We start from the raw sequence: 15,218 nt of genomic DNA on the forward strand, positions 1-15,218 counted from the left end.
TGCTCACCTTTCTTCAGTGACTAAGACCACACTAAACACCAACTGGGACTGGATTAACATGCAGTACTGCTGCCAAAAACAGCAACTAAGAGGAACAAATAACTGTAATGAATCTAAGCATGCTCTGAGGTTGTGGAATAAAGGACTCATCTGACTGATGTTTGATAGAAAGATCAGCTGTAACATTAGGAATGTCTCTGTTTTAGCTTGTGAGAGAAACTTTTGAGTGTGTTAATGTACAGTATATGATAATATTATAAATTAGATGAGCATATGTGACGACGTTCTCTGGATTTGTGCCGTAATTCCGATGAAATGAAAAGAAATGTCATTAATTACAGTTTTGATGAACGTAATGGTGCTTATGAGTTAATGCTGCATGAAGTGTGTGCCGATATAACACTCTTTCCTTCAGGCGTCACTCGGCCCGGAGAAGGGGGAGAAGGGCGAGCCGGCGGTGTTGGGAGAGGGGACTCTGATTATGGGACCCCCGGGCCTGCATGGAGCTGAGGTAACCTCACATGACTGCGTGTGTGTGTGTGTGTGTGTGTGTGTGTGTGTGTGTGTGTGTGTGTGTGTGTGTGTGTGTGTGTGTGTGTGTGTGTGTGTGTGTGTGTGTGTGTGTGTATCAGTGACAGACGGTGTGTTTGGCTTGTTTCCTGCAGGGGCCGCCAGGTGAACATGGTCCAATGGGACCCCCAGGACCGATCGGAGATCCAGGAGACCCGGTGAGACACACACACACACACACACACACACACACACACACACACACACACACACACACACACACATCATGATTGCCAGGCTCATGACTGATATTACACTATCTGACTCTCATTAGGGTCCTGAGGGCCGTCAAGGACTTGCAGGGGCTGATGGGATACCTGGACCTCCAGGCAACCTGCTGATGTTACCGGTGTGTGTCACTGACCGCCTGTCAGTCAGAACCAACATATCAAGATATTTTGTTTTAAAACTTTGAATTGACAAACACACAATTGTTTAAGTTAATCGAGCCATAACTCAACCCGCTCGTGTGTGTGTGTGTGTGTGTGTGTGTGTGTGTGTGTGTGTGTGTGTGTGTGTGTGTGTGTGTGTGTGTGTGTGTGTGTGTGTGTGTGTGTGTGTGTGTGTGTGTGTGTGTGTGTGTGTGTGTGTGCGTGCGCGTGTGTGTGTGTGTGTGTGTGTTTTAGTTTCAATCTGGTGGTGATGCTCGTCTGGGTCCTGTCATATCGGCTCAAGAAGCTCAAGCTCAAGCCATCCTGCAGCACACCAAGGTCAGACACTGACTCTACACTGACTCCACACTGACTCTACACTGACTCTACACTGACTCTACACTGACTCTACACTGACTCTACACTGACTCCACACTGACTCCACACTGACTCCACACTGACTCTACACTGACTCTACACTGACTCTACACTGACTCTACACTGACTCTACACTGACTCCACACTGACTCCACACTGACTCTACACTGACTCTACACTGACTCTACACTGACTCTACACTGACTCTACACTGACTCCACACTGACTCCACACTGACTCCACACTGACTCTACACTGACTCTACACTGACTCTACACTGACTCTACACTGACTCTACACTGACTCTACACTGACTCCACACTGACTCCACACTGACTCCACACTGACTCTACACTGACTCTACACTGACTCTACACTGACTCTACACTGACTCCACACTGACTCCACACTGACTCTACACTGACTCTACACTGACTCTACACTGACTCTACACTGACTCTACACTGACTCTACACTGACTCTACACTGACTCCACACTGACTCTACACTGACTCTACACTGACTCTACACTGACTCCACACTGACTCTACACTGACTCTACACTGACTCTACACTGACTCTACACTGACTCTACACTGACTCTACACTGACTCTACACTGACTCTACACTGACTCTACACTGACTCTACACTGACTCCACACTGACTCTACACTGACTCCACACTGACTCCACACTGACTCCACACTGACTCTACACTGACTCCACACTGACTCCACACTGACTCCACACTGACTCCACACTGACTCTACACTGACTCCACACTGACTCTACACTGACTCTACACTGACTCTACACTGACTCTACACTGACTCCACACTGACTCTACACTGACTCCACACTGACTCCACACTGACTCCACACTGACTCCACACTGACTCTACACTGACTCCACACTGACTCCACACTGACTCCACACTGACTCTACACTGACTCTACACTGACTCTACACTGACTCCACACTGACTCTACACTGACTCTACACTGACTCCACACTGACTCCACACTGACTCCACACTGACTCCACACTGACTCTACACTGACTCCACACTGACTCCACAGTGACTCTACACTAACTCTACACTGACTCCACACTGTCTCCACACTGTCTCCACACTGACTCCACACTGACTCCACACTGACTCTACACTGACTCTACACTGACTCTACACTGACTCTACACTGACTCCACACTGACTCCACACTGACTCCACACTGACTCTACACTGACTCTACACTGACTCTACACTGACTCTACACTGACTCTACACTGACTCTACACTGACTCTACACTGACTCCACACTGACTCTACACTGACTCCACACTGACTCCACACTGACTCCACACTGACTCCACACTGACTCTACACTGACTCCACACTGACTCTACACTGACTCCACACTGACTCCACACTGACTCCACACTGACTCCACACTGACTCCACACTGACTCTACACTGACTCCACACTGACTCCACACTGACTCCACACTAACTCCACACTGACTCTACACTGACTCTACACTGACTCTACACTGACTCTACACTGACTCTACACTGACTCCACACTGACTCTACACTGACTCCACACTGACTCCACACTGACTCCACACTGACTCTACACTGACTCTACACTGACTCTACACTGACTCTACACTGACTCCACACTGACTCTACACTGACTCTACACTGACTCTACACTGACTCCACCACACTGACTCCACACTGACTCCACACTGACTCCACACTGACTCCACACTGACTCCACACTGACTCCACACTGACTCTACACTGACTCTACACTGACTCTACACTGACTCTACACTGACTCCACACTGACTCCACACTGACTCTACACTGACTCCACACTGACTCCACACTGACTCCACACTGACTCCACACTGACTCCACACTGACTCCACACTGACTCCACACTGACTCCACACTGACTCCACACTGACTCCACACTGACTCCACACTGACTCCACACTGACTCCACACTGACTCCACACTGACTCCACACTGACTCCACACTGACTCTACACTGACTCCACACTGACTCCACACTGACTCCACACTGACTCCACACTGACTCCACACTGACTCCACACTGACTCCACACTGACTCCACACTGACTCCACACTGACTCCACACTGACTCCACACTGACTCCACACTGACTCCACACTGACTCCACACTGACTCCACACTGACTCTACACTGACTCTACACTGACTCTACACTGACTCTACACTGACTCTACACTGACTCTACACTGACTCCACACTGACTCTACACTGACTCCACACTGACTCCACACTGACTCCACACTGACTCCACACTGACTCCACACTAACTCTAAACTGACTCTACACTGACTCTACACTGACTCCACACTGACTCTACACTGACTCTACACTGACTCTACACTGACTCTACACTGACTCTACACTGACTCTACACTGACTCCACACTGACTCCACACTGACTCCACTCTGACTCCACACTGACTCCACACTGACTCCACACTGACTCCACACTGACTCCACACTGACTTCACACTGACTCCACACTGACTCCACACTGACTCCACACTGACTCTACACTGACTCCACACTGACTCCACTCTGACTCCACTCTGACTCCACACTGACTCCACACTGACTCCACACTGACTCCACACTGACTCCACACTGACTCCACACTGACTCCACACTGACTCCACACTGACTCCACACTGACTCCACACTGACTCCACACTGACTCTACACTGACTCCACACTGACTCCACACTGACTCCACACTGACTCCACACTGACTCCACACTGACTCCACACTGACTCCACACTGACTCCACACTGACTCCACACTGACTCCACACTGACTCTAAACTGACTCCACACTGACTCCACACTGACTCCACACTGACTCTACACTGACTCTACACTGACTCCACACTGACTCCACACTGACTCCACACTGACTCCACACTGACTCTACACTGACTCTAAACTGACTCTACACTGACTCTACACTGACTCTACACTGACTCCACACTGACTCCACACTGACTCCACACTGACTCTACACTGACTCCACACTGACTCTACACTGACTCTACACTGACTCTACACTGACTCCACACTGACTCCACACTGACTCCACACTGACTCTACACTGTCTCTTCACTGTCTCTACACTGACTCTACACTGACTCCACACTGACTCCACACTGACTCTACACTGACTCTACACTAACTCTAAACTCACTCTACACTGACTCTACACTGACTCTACACTGACTCTACACTGACTCCACACTGACTCCACACTGACTCCACACTGACTCTACACTGACTCTACACTGACTCTACACTGACTCTACACTGACTCTACACTAACTCTAAACTAACTCTACACTGACTCTACACTGACTCTACACTGACTCTACACTGACTCCACACTGACTCCACACTGACTCTACACTGACTCTACACTGACTCTACACTGACTCTACACTGACTCTACACTGACTCCACACTGACTCTACACTGACTCCACACTGACTCCACACTGACTCTACACTGACTCTAAACTGACTCTACACTGACTCTACACTGACTCCACACTGACTCCACACTGACTCCACACTGACTCCACACTGACTCCACACTGACTTCACACTGACTCCACACTGACTCCACACTGACTCCACACTGACTCCACACTGACTCTACACTGACTCCACACTGACTCCACACTGACTCTACACTGACTCCACACTGACTCCACACTGACTCTACACTGACTCTACACTGACTCTACACTGACTCTACACTGACTCTACACTGACTCCACACTGACTCCACACTGACTCTACACTGACTCTACACTGACTCTACACTGACTCTACACTGACTCTACACTGACTCTACACTGACTCTACACTGACTCCACACTGACTCTACACTGACTCTACACTGACTCCACACTGACTCTACACTGACTCCACACTGACTCTACACTGACTCCACACTGACTCTAAACTAACTCTACACTGACTCTACACTGACTCTACACTGACTCTACACTAACTCTAAAAAAGTACTCTGTTTATGTAATGCATGTTACTTGTAATATAATTAACTGAATTAATGGTAATTCATAATTCATATTTTCCCTAATGCACTTTTAACATGATTTGCATCACATTGATGAGCATGTGTCCTGATGTGTGTGTCTCAGCTGTCTCTGAAAGGACCGCCGGGGCCGCTAGGACTTACAGGACGCCCAGGACCGCTGGTGAGTGTGTATGAACAACGAGTGCATGGTATTATTCAAACATTATGATGTAAAAAATGTAGAAATTGTAAAAAAAATAGTGTGTTTTCTGTTAAGATCAGTGATAGGTTAGTCTTTATTTGTAAAAAAGCTCAACAGTAGTCTTTGGAAAAATCAATATTTAGATGTTTTTAATGAGGTTTGGCGACTGTAGGTGACGTCAGTCTCATGCTGTGTGTGTGTGTGTGTGTGTGTGTGTGTGTGTGTGTGTGTGTGTGTGTGTGTGTGTGTGTGTGTGTGTGTGTGTGTGTGTGTGTGTGTGGCGCCCTCTAGTGCTGTGGTGTGTATGTGCTCTGTATTAGACAGTCAGCTGAGATTGTGCATGTCATCAGTTTCATCATTTACAGTTTTACCTTCATCTGGATTATTACATAAACAAAAGAACTAATAAAAACCAAATCAACAGAGCTCAAATGATCATATTCTAAATTATGTAAGTGTATGTTTGTAGCTGTGTGTTTTGTGACTGTGTTTGTCAGGGTAATCCAGGACCACGGGGTCTGAAGGGTGATCATGGATACACAGGACCACCGGTACAAGATTATGACACTCATCAAATATTCATATTCACTTTACATATACACACACAATACCATCGTTTGGAATAATTACTATTTTTAAGTGTTTGTGAAAGATGTCTCGTGTGTGTGTGTGTGTGTGTGTGTGTGTGTGTGTGTGTGTGTGTGTGTTTAGGGTCCTCGTGGGCTGCCAGGGGCTCCGGGACTTAATGGTAAACCAGGCAAGAGGGTGAGTGTCATCTGTACACAAAACACACCAACAGACGCCTGCCTGAACACCTAAAATTCACCTGTGTGTGTGTGTGTGTGTGCATGTGTTGTGTTCAGGGTCGTGGTGGGATCGATGGAAGCCGAGGTGAACCAGGAGAAACAGGAACTAAAGTAAGTTATGTGATGAGTTTGAGCTCATGCGGATGGATTCTGAGACACTGAAGATGTGAAGATAAAGATAAGAGAAGAAGGGCACAATAAATGATCTCATTTGTGAGCCTGTAGGACACCGGAGATGATTTCTGTGTGTGTGTGTGTGTGTGTGTGTGTGTGTGTGTGTGTGTGTGTGTGTGTGTGTGTGTGTGTGTGTGTGTGTGTGTGCTTGTGTGTGTGTCATTATCAGGGTGACAGAGGGTTTGATGGTTTACCTGGACTGCCTGGAAACAAGGGTCACCGGGTAAAACACACTCCATTTACACACATGAACCTACCTCAATATGAATAAATGTTCATGAGGTCAATAAACATCTCTCTCTCTCTCTCTCTCTCTCTCTCTCTCTCTCTCTCTCTCTCTCTCTCTCTCTCTCTCTCTCTCTCTCTCTCTCTCTCTCTCTCTGTGTGTGTGGGCAATCAGGGAGATCAAGGGAAGAAAGGGCCCGTTGGTCCTTCAGGAGTCCCTGGAGAAAAAGTGAGTACAAATTCTTTAATATATTTTTTACTTCATTACAACTCCTAGCAACCACCTAGACCCCTAGCAACTGCATTAAAGCACCCGATCCACCCCCAGGAACACCCTAGATACTGCATTGAAGCACCTTAACAACCACCTTGAATACATAGCATCACCTGATCAACCACCCAAAACACCCTAGCAACTGCAAGACACAATCAATCATCTAGAACATCCTAGCAATTGTATAGCAACACTATATCAACCACTCAGAATACCCTAGCAACTGCACTGAACGATCCTAACAACCACCCAAAACTTCCTATTAACACCATAGCAACACCCAAACAACCACCCAGAACACCCCATCCACACCATAGCAACACCTTATCAACCACCCAGAACACCCTATCAACACCATAGCAACCCCCGAACAACCACCCAAAACACCCCATCCACACCATAGCAACAGCTTATCAGCCACCCAGAACATCCTATCAACACCATAGCAACACCTTATCAACCACCCAGAGCATCCTATCAACACCATAGCAACACCTTATCAACCACCCAGAGCATCCTATCAACACCATAGCAACACTTTATCAACCACCCAGAGCATTCTATCAACCCCATAGCAACACCTTATCAACCACCCAGAGCATCCTATCAACACCATAGCAACACTTTATCAACCACCCAGAGCATCCTATCAACCCCATAGCAACACCTTATCAACCACCCAGAGCATCCTATCAACACCATAGCAACACCTTATCAACCACCCAGAGCATCCTATCAACACCATAGCAACACTTTATCAACCACCCAGAGCATCCTATCAACACCGTAGCAACACCTTATCAACCACCCAGAGCATCCTATCAACACCATAGCAACACCTTATCAACCTCCCAGAGCATCCTATCAACACCATAGCAACACCTTATCAACCTCCCAGAGCATCCTATCAACACCATAGCAACACCTTATCAACATCTGTCTGTGAGTCCAGTTGACAGTGATTCTCTGATTGTTTCTCAGGGCTCAGATGGTCAGCCGGGGCCGAGAGGTCAGGCAGGAGAGCCAGTATGTGTCACTGCTTTACTCTCCTTCATGAAGTGCAGGATCTTAACTGATCCGCTGATGTGTGTTAGCAGATATTCCTCAGTGGTGTGTGTGTGTGTGTGTGTGTGTGTGTGTGTGTGTCAGGGTCTGGCGGGGCTGACAGGTCAGAGGGGTCCTCCTGGTCCTCCAGGTCAGCAGGTAAGCAGATGATCTCCTCATGCTGTGTGTGTGGGGTTCATTATGGTGATGAGAGCTCTTCAGTCAGTGGGTGGTCACATGACTCATGTCATGTAGCGACATGTCAATGACACGTGTGTGTGTGTGTGTGTTTGACAGGGTATTCGTGGGATTGATGGAGTTCAGGGCTCAAAGGGGAATCTGGTGAGTACACACTGATCTGAGATTGAGGTCATGTAGGGCTGACATCTGACCTCTTCTCGTCTTCACACAGGGGCCGCCTGGAGAACCTGGAGCTCCAGGACAGCAGGGGAACCCGGGATTCCAGGTACACACACACACACACACACACACACGCATACACCCACACACACACACACACAGTTTATCTCTCTCTCTCTCTCTCTCTCTCTCTCTCTCTCTCTCTCTCTCTCTCTCTCTCTCTCTTACACACACACACACACACACACACACACACACACACACACACACAGTTTCTATCTCTCTCTCTCTCTCTCTCTCTCTCTCTCTCTCTCTCTCTTTCACACACACACACACACACACACACACACACACACACACACACACACACACACACTCCTGACACGCTCTCTTCTGTTCTGCAGGGATTTCCTGGACCTCAGGGAGCGATCGGATTACCAGGAGAAAAGGTGCTGCTCTCTCTGTTGCATAAATCACTAACACTGACTCGTGTGGGCATGTTTTAGAGAGACACGTACTGAAAATATGCCAGATTTAGCTGCTCTTAAACATGTATGAAGGTGAGCTGGTCAGTGTGTTACTCTCGAGGTGGATCAGACTTTAACAGGTGTGTTTGTGTGACTCAGGGTCCTCAGGGGAAGAAGGGAATGAAGGGCTTACCTGGTGTAGATGGCCCTCCGGTGAGTGTTGAACACATGTGGTTATTGATCTGTGTGAACACATGTGGTTATTGATCTGTGCTGCCCCCTGCTGTTCCTCATGATGCCACTGCACACAGGGTCATCCCGGACGAGAGGGCCAGCCCGGAGAGAAAGGACTGCCGGTGAGATACGCACAAGGTCAGAGGTCATCTCAGTGTGCTTTTGTTCATGTCACTGAGTGTTTTTGTCCTTCCTAAAGGGTTCGGCAGGTGTACAGGGACCAGTCGGATATCCTGGACCCAGAGGAGTCAAAGTACTGATGTCTTTCTCTATCACACGCTAGTTTGTGTGTGTGTGTGTGTGTATTGACTGTACATGTGTGTGTTTTAGGGTGCTGATGGGCTCAGAGGACTGAAAGGCAGTAAAGGAGAGAAGGTGAGATCATAACCATAATTCATCTGGTAATCGAATTATCTCCACCGATCATCACATATACGGATACCACAATGGACCCAAACTTCAGCACATCTCGATACCTAATAATATCAAACATCCCAACATCATAACATCTGCAAGAATCATCACATCTCCAGATATCATGACATCCCCAGTCTTCAGACATCTTCACATCTCCAGATATCATGACATCCCCAGTCTTCAGACATCTTCACATCTCCAGATATCATGACATCCCCAGTCTTCAGACATCTTCACATCTCCAGATATCATGACATCCCCAGTCTTCAGACATCTTCACAACTCCAGATATCATGACATCCCCAGTCTTCAGACATCTTCACATCTCCAGATATCATGACATCCCCAGTCTTCAGACATCTTCACATCTCCAGATATCATGACATCCCCAGTCTTCAGACATCTTCACATCTCCAAACATCTTGACACATAAGACCAATATCCTCCAGACTATCCAATATCTCTAGACATCATATGTCCACCATGTCCACGTCTAGATGAGATCAGATGTGCAGATGTTTTACAGGTTTCTGAAGCATGTGAAGTGAACTGTTATGTGTGTGTGTGTGTGTGTTGTGTTCAGGGTGAAGACGGTTTTCCAGGAGCAAAAGGAGAAATGGGTGCAAAAGGAGACACTGTAATGACACACGACACAAACACACTAATGAAACACACAAGCTCAGGCACATACACACTAATATACCCCATCTGTGTCTGACAGGGAGACTCCGGTGCTACAGGGATGCGTGGTGAGGACGGTCCTGAGGGCCCCAAAGGGCAGGGTGGGCCCTTGGGTGAAGCTGGACCCTCGGGCATCGCTGGAGAAAAGGTGAAATAGTCTGACACAACATCATCATCAACACCAGCTGTAATAGAATGAAAAATGTCCTTATGAAATGATGTCCCCCTCCGCTCAGGGAAAACTGGGTGTTCCAGGTCTTCCAGGTTACCCGGGACGTCAGGGCCTGAAGGTGAAGGGAGCGCGAGCAGATGATGAATAGATGAACATCTCAGTTGGGTGGGAGAATAACTGCTGTTTCTTCTCAGGGCGGCGATGGGTTTCCTGGTCCTGTTGGAGTTCCAGGAGAAAAGGGGAAGAAGGTCATTGAAAACATCGCTCCACGATACACTAAAGAGACTTAAAGTCACTTGATATACAAGTATTTAAATGTGCACTGATGTGAGTGTGATGTGTTTCTCAGGGTCCACCGGGTCCTGCAGGGGCCGCGGGTCAAAGGGGACCCAATGTGAGTGTCTCCGTCCACACTGAAGATAATCAACGTCCAACTGGAGTCACTTCCAACACCCCTAATGTGTGTGTGTGTGTGTGTGTTGTTAGGGTGCTCGAGGAGGGAGGGGTGCAAGAGGACCCACTGGGAAATCAGGAGACAAGGTCAGCAGCACATATAATACAACGAATGAGCTAAAGCCAAACACTTACTGTCATTCATTATGAGTATGAGTCTATGCTGATGCGCTCTGTTCGTATTATTGACTGTAAAGTGTTGACCCGTCTCTGTTCTAGGGCACTTCGGGACATGACGGCCCCCCAGGGCCCACAGGAGAGAGAGTAAGAGAGTGTTGTACTTACTCGTAACTTAAAGGTCCCGTTCTTCGCGTGTTTTCGAAGCTTTGATTATGTTTACAGTGTGCAATATAACATGAGTTCATGTTTCGCGTGTAAAAAACACAGTATTTTTCACACAATTGTCTTATCTGTACAGTGCTGTTTCCTCCTAAAAACGGCCTGATGATTTCCTTGTTCTATGAAGTCCCTCCTTCAGAAACACGTAACGAGTTCTGATTGGGCCAGCGCTTCCCGCGCTGTGATTGGACAGCAGCTTAGCGCACTTTGCCTGGAAAGGTCCCGCCTCTTACCATAACAGGGCAATGCCAGCGCTGAATGCGCGCTCTTCTCCACGTGGGAGAGCAACGAGAACACGCCCCCTATTTTGCGTGTTCTTGTGGGCGGAGTCAACAAACGGTTCTAGTGACGTCATCACAGCAGGAAGTGCAGAGGTGTAGTCCAGACCGGCCGCTCGCTGTAGGCTTTGAAAGGGAACTTCTGTTAAATAAAATATCTCGCTTGGCATTGAACTTTGAGCTTTATAATTTTACAGGTATTATTTATGCTCTAACAGCAACATTACACACTAACTAAAGCTTGAAAGATGGAATCGTGAAGAACGGGACCTTTAATAAGAGACACTGTGTGGAAACAAATTGAAGTAAACGCGAGTCAATGATCATGTGATTTAATGTTGTTAGTTATTGTGATAAATGCATGTGCTCAAATGCGGCAGGGACCACAAGGACCTCAAGGGCGTGTAGGTGAGATGGGACCCAAAGGACCCAACGTGAGTGATCCTCATCTTTATACGTCATAGTATAATCCAACACACACAGTATTCTCAACCGCTTCCTGTTTGCAGGGGCCTGGTGGGAAGGACGGCCTGCCGGGTCATCCAGGCCAGCGGGGGGAGCCGGTGAGTCAACATCTACACAAAGACTTGTAGAAACTATAGTCATGACGTATTTTTGTAGACTAATGCGCAGATCCAATATACGGATACACACCGTTTACATTCACTTAAGACATACCTGGCTTTGATTACAGGACTATTTGGACATAACTGTGTGTGTATTTGTCTGCTCAAGTGCAAGATGATGTGAAAGAGAACTCAATTCCGTATATTTGCACGATATGAGACTTGGTTTTTTGTGCGTGAGCTCTAGATGTGCCCAGCACAGAAAACAGTGTGTGATTGCTGAATTGAGTTCTCTTTCGCCTCTTGGTTTAAAACCGCATTAAAATGCACACACAGGAATCCTATTTCTGACCCTCAGTATCTGATTCCAGAATTTGAATTTATTTTCAGTTCCCAACCCTAGTTTTGATGATCTGTTGTTTGACGTTTTGGTTCCTGACAGGGTTTCCAAGGCAAGACAGGTCCTCCGGGACCATCTGGTGTCGTTGGGCCGCAGGTGAGTTCAGCGTATCCTCCTTTATGCCAGACTCCATTATCTTTTAAATGTTTTTTATTGGACTGTGATGGTTTCAACTCCCCTAGGTCTAAGACTTTATAAAGTATACACCAATCAGACATAACAATATGACCAAATATTGTATTGGTCCCCCTTTTGCTGCCAAAATAGCCCTGACCTGTAGAGGCATGGAGTCCTCTAGACCCCTGAAGGTGTGTTGTGTTATCTGGCACCAAGATGTTAGCAGTATATCCTTTAAGTCCTGTAAGTTGCATGGTTGGGCCTCCATGGATCCGACTTGTTTGTTCAGCACATCCCACAGATGCTCGATTGGATTGAGATCTGGAGAATTGAGATCTGTTTGGTCGGACCACACGGGCCAGCCTTCGCTCCCCACGGTCATCAATGAGCCTTGGCCGCCCATGACCCTGTGGCCGGTTCTCCACTGGTCCTTCCTTGGAGCACTTTTGATAGATACTGACCACTGCAGACCGGGAACAGCCCACAAGAGCTGCAGTTTTGGAGATGCTCTGACCCAGTCGTCTAGCCGTCACAATCTGGCCAAACTCGCTCAAATCCTTACGCTTGCCCATTTCTCCTGCTTCTAACACACATCAACTCTGAGGATGAAATGTTCACTTGCTGCCTAATATATCCCGCCCACTAACAGGAGCCGTGAGGAAGAGATCATCAGTGTTATTCACTTCACTGGACATAATGTTATGCCTGATCGGTGTATATGGTCACAGCTGTCATTCTCATTGGTTATGACTTTGTTTCTAGGGTAATTCAGGAGAAACCGGACCAATGGGGGACAGAGGACACCCGGGCTCCGCAGGAACTGCTGGAGAGCAAGGTTTACCTGGAGCAGCTGGTAAAGAGGGTGCGAAGGTGAGAGAATCATCCTAACCAATGATGGCGCTTTCTTCCATCTGCTCTGTCTTTTCTTTGCTGTCGTTGTACTCTTATTTTGATCATCATCATATCATAACATGCATGTGTCCGGTCATCAGGGCGACCCTGGAGGTCCAGGCACTTCAGGAAAGAACGGTCCAGCAGGTCTGAAGGGTTTCCGCGGCAGTCGTGGAGCTCCGGGTGGCATGGTAAGAATACTGTATCCGGCTGTTTTATGATTGTTGCCAGTGTTTCTTTAGGTTGTTATCTGTTAGGCTCCTTCTGATTGGACAGTGTTGTCATGTGACCTGTGTTCTCTTGTAGGGGCTGGTTGGATTAAAGGGCGGTGCGGGGCCAATCGGGCCCCCTGGACCATCTGTACGTAATCTAATCCACTAATCCCACATAAACACAGAGGGCTCACCTTATTTCACCTTAAAAGATAGTTTTAAGAAGTTGTTTTATTCTTCATTTTGAGGTGAAATTCTAACCTGGAGATGTTCTAGACACTGGTTTTTGACACTCTGTAATTAAATGTAGAAAGTATATTAACATATATTTACAAATCTTCTCAGGGGCCCACAGGTGAGCGGGGGCCCCCTGGACTGGCTGGGGCCATTGGTCAGCCGGGTCGAGCTGGAACTATCGGTGGGCCTGGACCAATGGGCGAGAAGGGAGAGCCAGTAAGACACCCCCCCAAACACACACACAGCCAGTGTCCCATGTGTGTGTGTAACTGTGTTTGTGTGCAGGGAGAGAAGGGTCTGATCGGCCCAGCGGGGCAGGATGGAGAGCAGGGGCCGGTGGGATTACCAGGAGTCGCTGGCCCTCCAGGACCCCCAGGAGAGGATGGAGATAAGGTGATGAGGTCGAATGCTCATGTGTGCTTTGGAGAAATGATGTTTGTCAACTGTAATGCACTTTGTGTTGTGTTATTTTATTAATGCAGGGGGAAACAGGCGCTCCGGGACAGAAAGGCAGTAAAGGAGACAAAGGAGAATCAGTGAGTGACTGAAATATTGAAACATACACACACTCATGTCACATTGCTACCAGTAACCAGCTTTGTTTTCCTCTCAGGGGCCCGCAGGTCCAGCCGGCACTCAGGGGCCCGAGGGACAGCCGGGAGTACCGGTGAGTGTGTTCGAGGAGGAACGGCATCGCTGTGTTCTGAGAGTGTGTGTGTGATCGTGTGTGTGTGTGTGTGTGTGTCAGGGTGTGGATGGTGAGACCGGTCCTCCAGGACAGCAGGGCATGTACGGACAGAAAGGAGACGAGGGCTTGAGAGGATTTAAGGGCTCCAGGGGCCCCGGTGGACTACAGGTACCCGATTATCAAACATCTCTCCTCAAGTTCAATGACACATCATTTGACCATCATATAACACAGACGTGTGTGTGTGTGTGTGTGTGTGTGTGTGTGTGTAGGGAATGCCCGGTCCTCCTGGAGAGAAGGGAGAAAGCGGGAACTCTGGTCTACTGGTGAGATTCATCTTATGATCATTTATGTTTATCTCAATGATAGTTCATCTGAATGTGATGTGATTGAGTGTGTGTGTGTTTGTGTGTTTCCAGGGTCCTCCTGGTCAGTTCGGGCCTAGAGGAGCTCAAGGGCCCTCTGGTGGACAGGTACACACACACAGCTTTAAAACGTTGGGTAATCTCTGATCTGCAGCCCA

At 47.8% G+C, this 15,218-nt stretch overlaps 1 protein-coding gene across 1 annotated transcript in view; it reads left to right on the plus strand.

The window, feature by feature from the left end:
* col5a3b (collagen, type V, alpha 3b) overlaps positions 1-15,218 on the plus strand; it is a 35,536-nt gene that overhangs the window by 9,552 nt on the left and 10,766 nt on the right. Inside the window, exons 8-46 of the mRNA XM_067442399.1 lie at positions 416-511; positions 666-728; positions 845-919; positions 1,197-1,280; positions 5,583-5,639; positions 6,158-6,211; positions 6,372-6,425; positions 6,524-6,577; positions 6,810-6,863; positions 7,041-7,094; positions 8,121-8,165; positions 8,289-8,342; positions 8,481-8,525; positions 8,596-8,649; positions 8,948-8,992; positions 9,170-9,223; positions 9,322-9,366; positions 9,444-9,497; positions 9,575-9,619; positions 10,245-10,298; positions 10,383-10,490; positions 10,579-10,632; positions 10,709-10,762; positions 10,864-10,908; positions 11,001-11,054; positions 11,187-11,231; positions 11,965-12,018; positions 12,094-12,147; positions 12,593-12,646; positions 13,430-13,537; positions 13,660-13,749; positions 13,865-13,918; positions 14,116-14,223; positions 14,293-14,400; positions 14,490-14,543; positions 14,621-14,674; positions 14,756-14,863; positions 14,968-15,021; positions 15,115-15,168. Of these exons, the coding sequence (XP_067298500.1) occupies positions 416-511; positions 666-728; positions 845-919; positions 1,197-1,280; positions 5,583-5,639; positions 6,158-6,211; positions 6,372-6,425; positions 6,524-6,577; positions 6,810-6,863; positions 7,041-7,094; positions 8,121-8,165; positions 8,289-8,342; positions 8,481-8,525; positions 8,596-8,649; positions 8,948-8,992; positions 9,170-9,223; positions 9,322-9,366; positions 9,444-9,497; positions 9,575-9,619; positions 10,245-10,298; positions 10,383-10,490; positions 10,579-10,632; positions 10,709-10,762; positions 10,864-10,908; positions 11,001-11,054; positions 11,187-11,231; positions 11,965-12,018; positions 12,094-12,147; positions 12,593-12,646; positions 13,430-13,537; positions 13,660-13,749; positions 13,865-13,918; positions 14,116-14,223; positions 14,293-14,400; positions 14,490-14,543; positions 14,621-14,674; positions 14,756-14,863; positions 14,968-15,021; positions 15,115-15,168 (2,454 nt within the window). The remainder of the gene's footprint in view (positions 1-415; positions 512-665; positions 729-844; positions 920-1,196; positions 1,281-5,582; positions 5,640-6,157; positions 6,212-6,371; positions 6,426-6,523; positions 6,578-6,809; positions 6,864-7,040; positions 7,095-8,120; positions 8,166-8,288; positions 8,343-8,480; positions 8,526-8,595; positions 8,650-8,947; positions 8,993-9,169; positions 9,224-9,321; positions 9,367-9,443; positions 9,498-9,574; positions 9,620-10,244; positions 10,299-10,382; positions 10,491-10,578; positions 10,633-10,708; positions 10,763-10,863; positions 10,909-11,000; positions 11,055-11,186; positions 11,232-11,964; positions 12,019-12,093; positions 12,148-12,592; positions 12,647-13,429; positions 13,538-13,659; positions 13,750-13,864; positions 13,919-14,115; positions 14,224-14,292; positions 14,401-14,489; positions 14,544-14,620; positions 14,675-14,755; positions 14,864-14,967; positions 15,022-15,114; positions 15,169-15,218) is intronic.

This window comes from Pseudorasbora parva, chromosome 4 (genome assembly GCF_024679245.1).
Source record: "Pseudorasbora parva isolate DD20220531a chromosome 4, ASM2467924v1, whole genome shotgun sequence".
Taxonomy (NCBI): domain Eukaryota; kingdom Metazoa; phylum Chordata; class Actinopteri; order Cypriniformes; family Gobionidae; genus Pseudorasbora; species Pseudorasbora parva.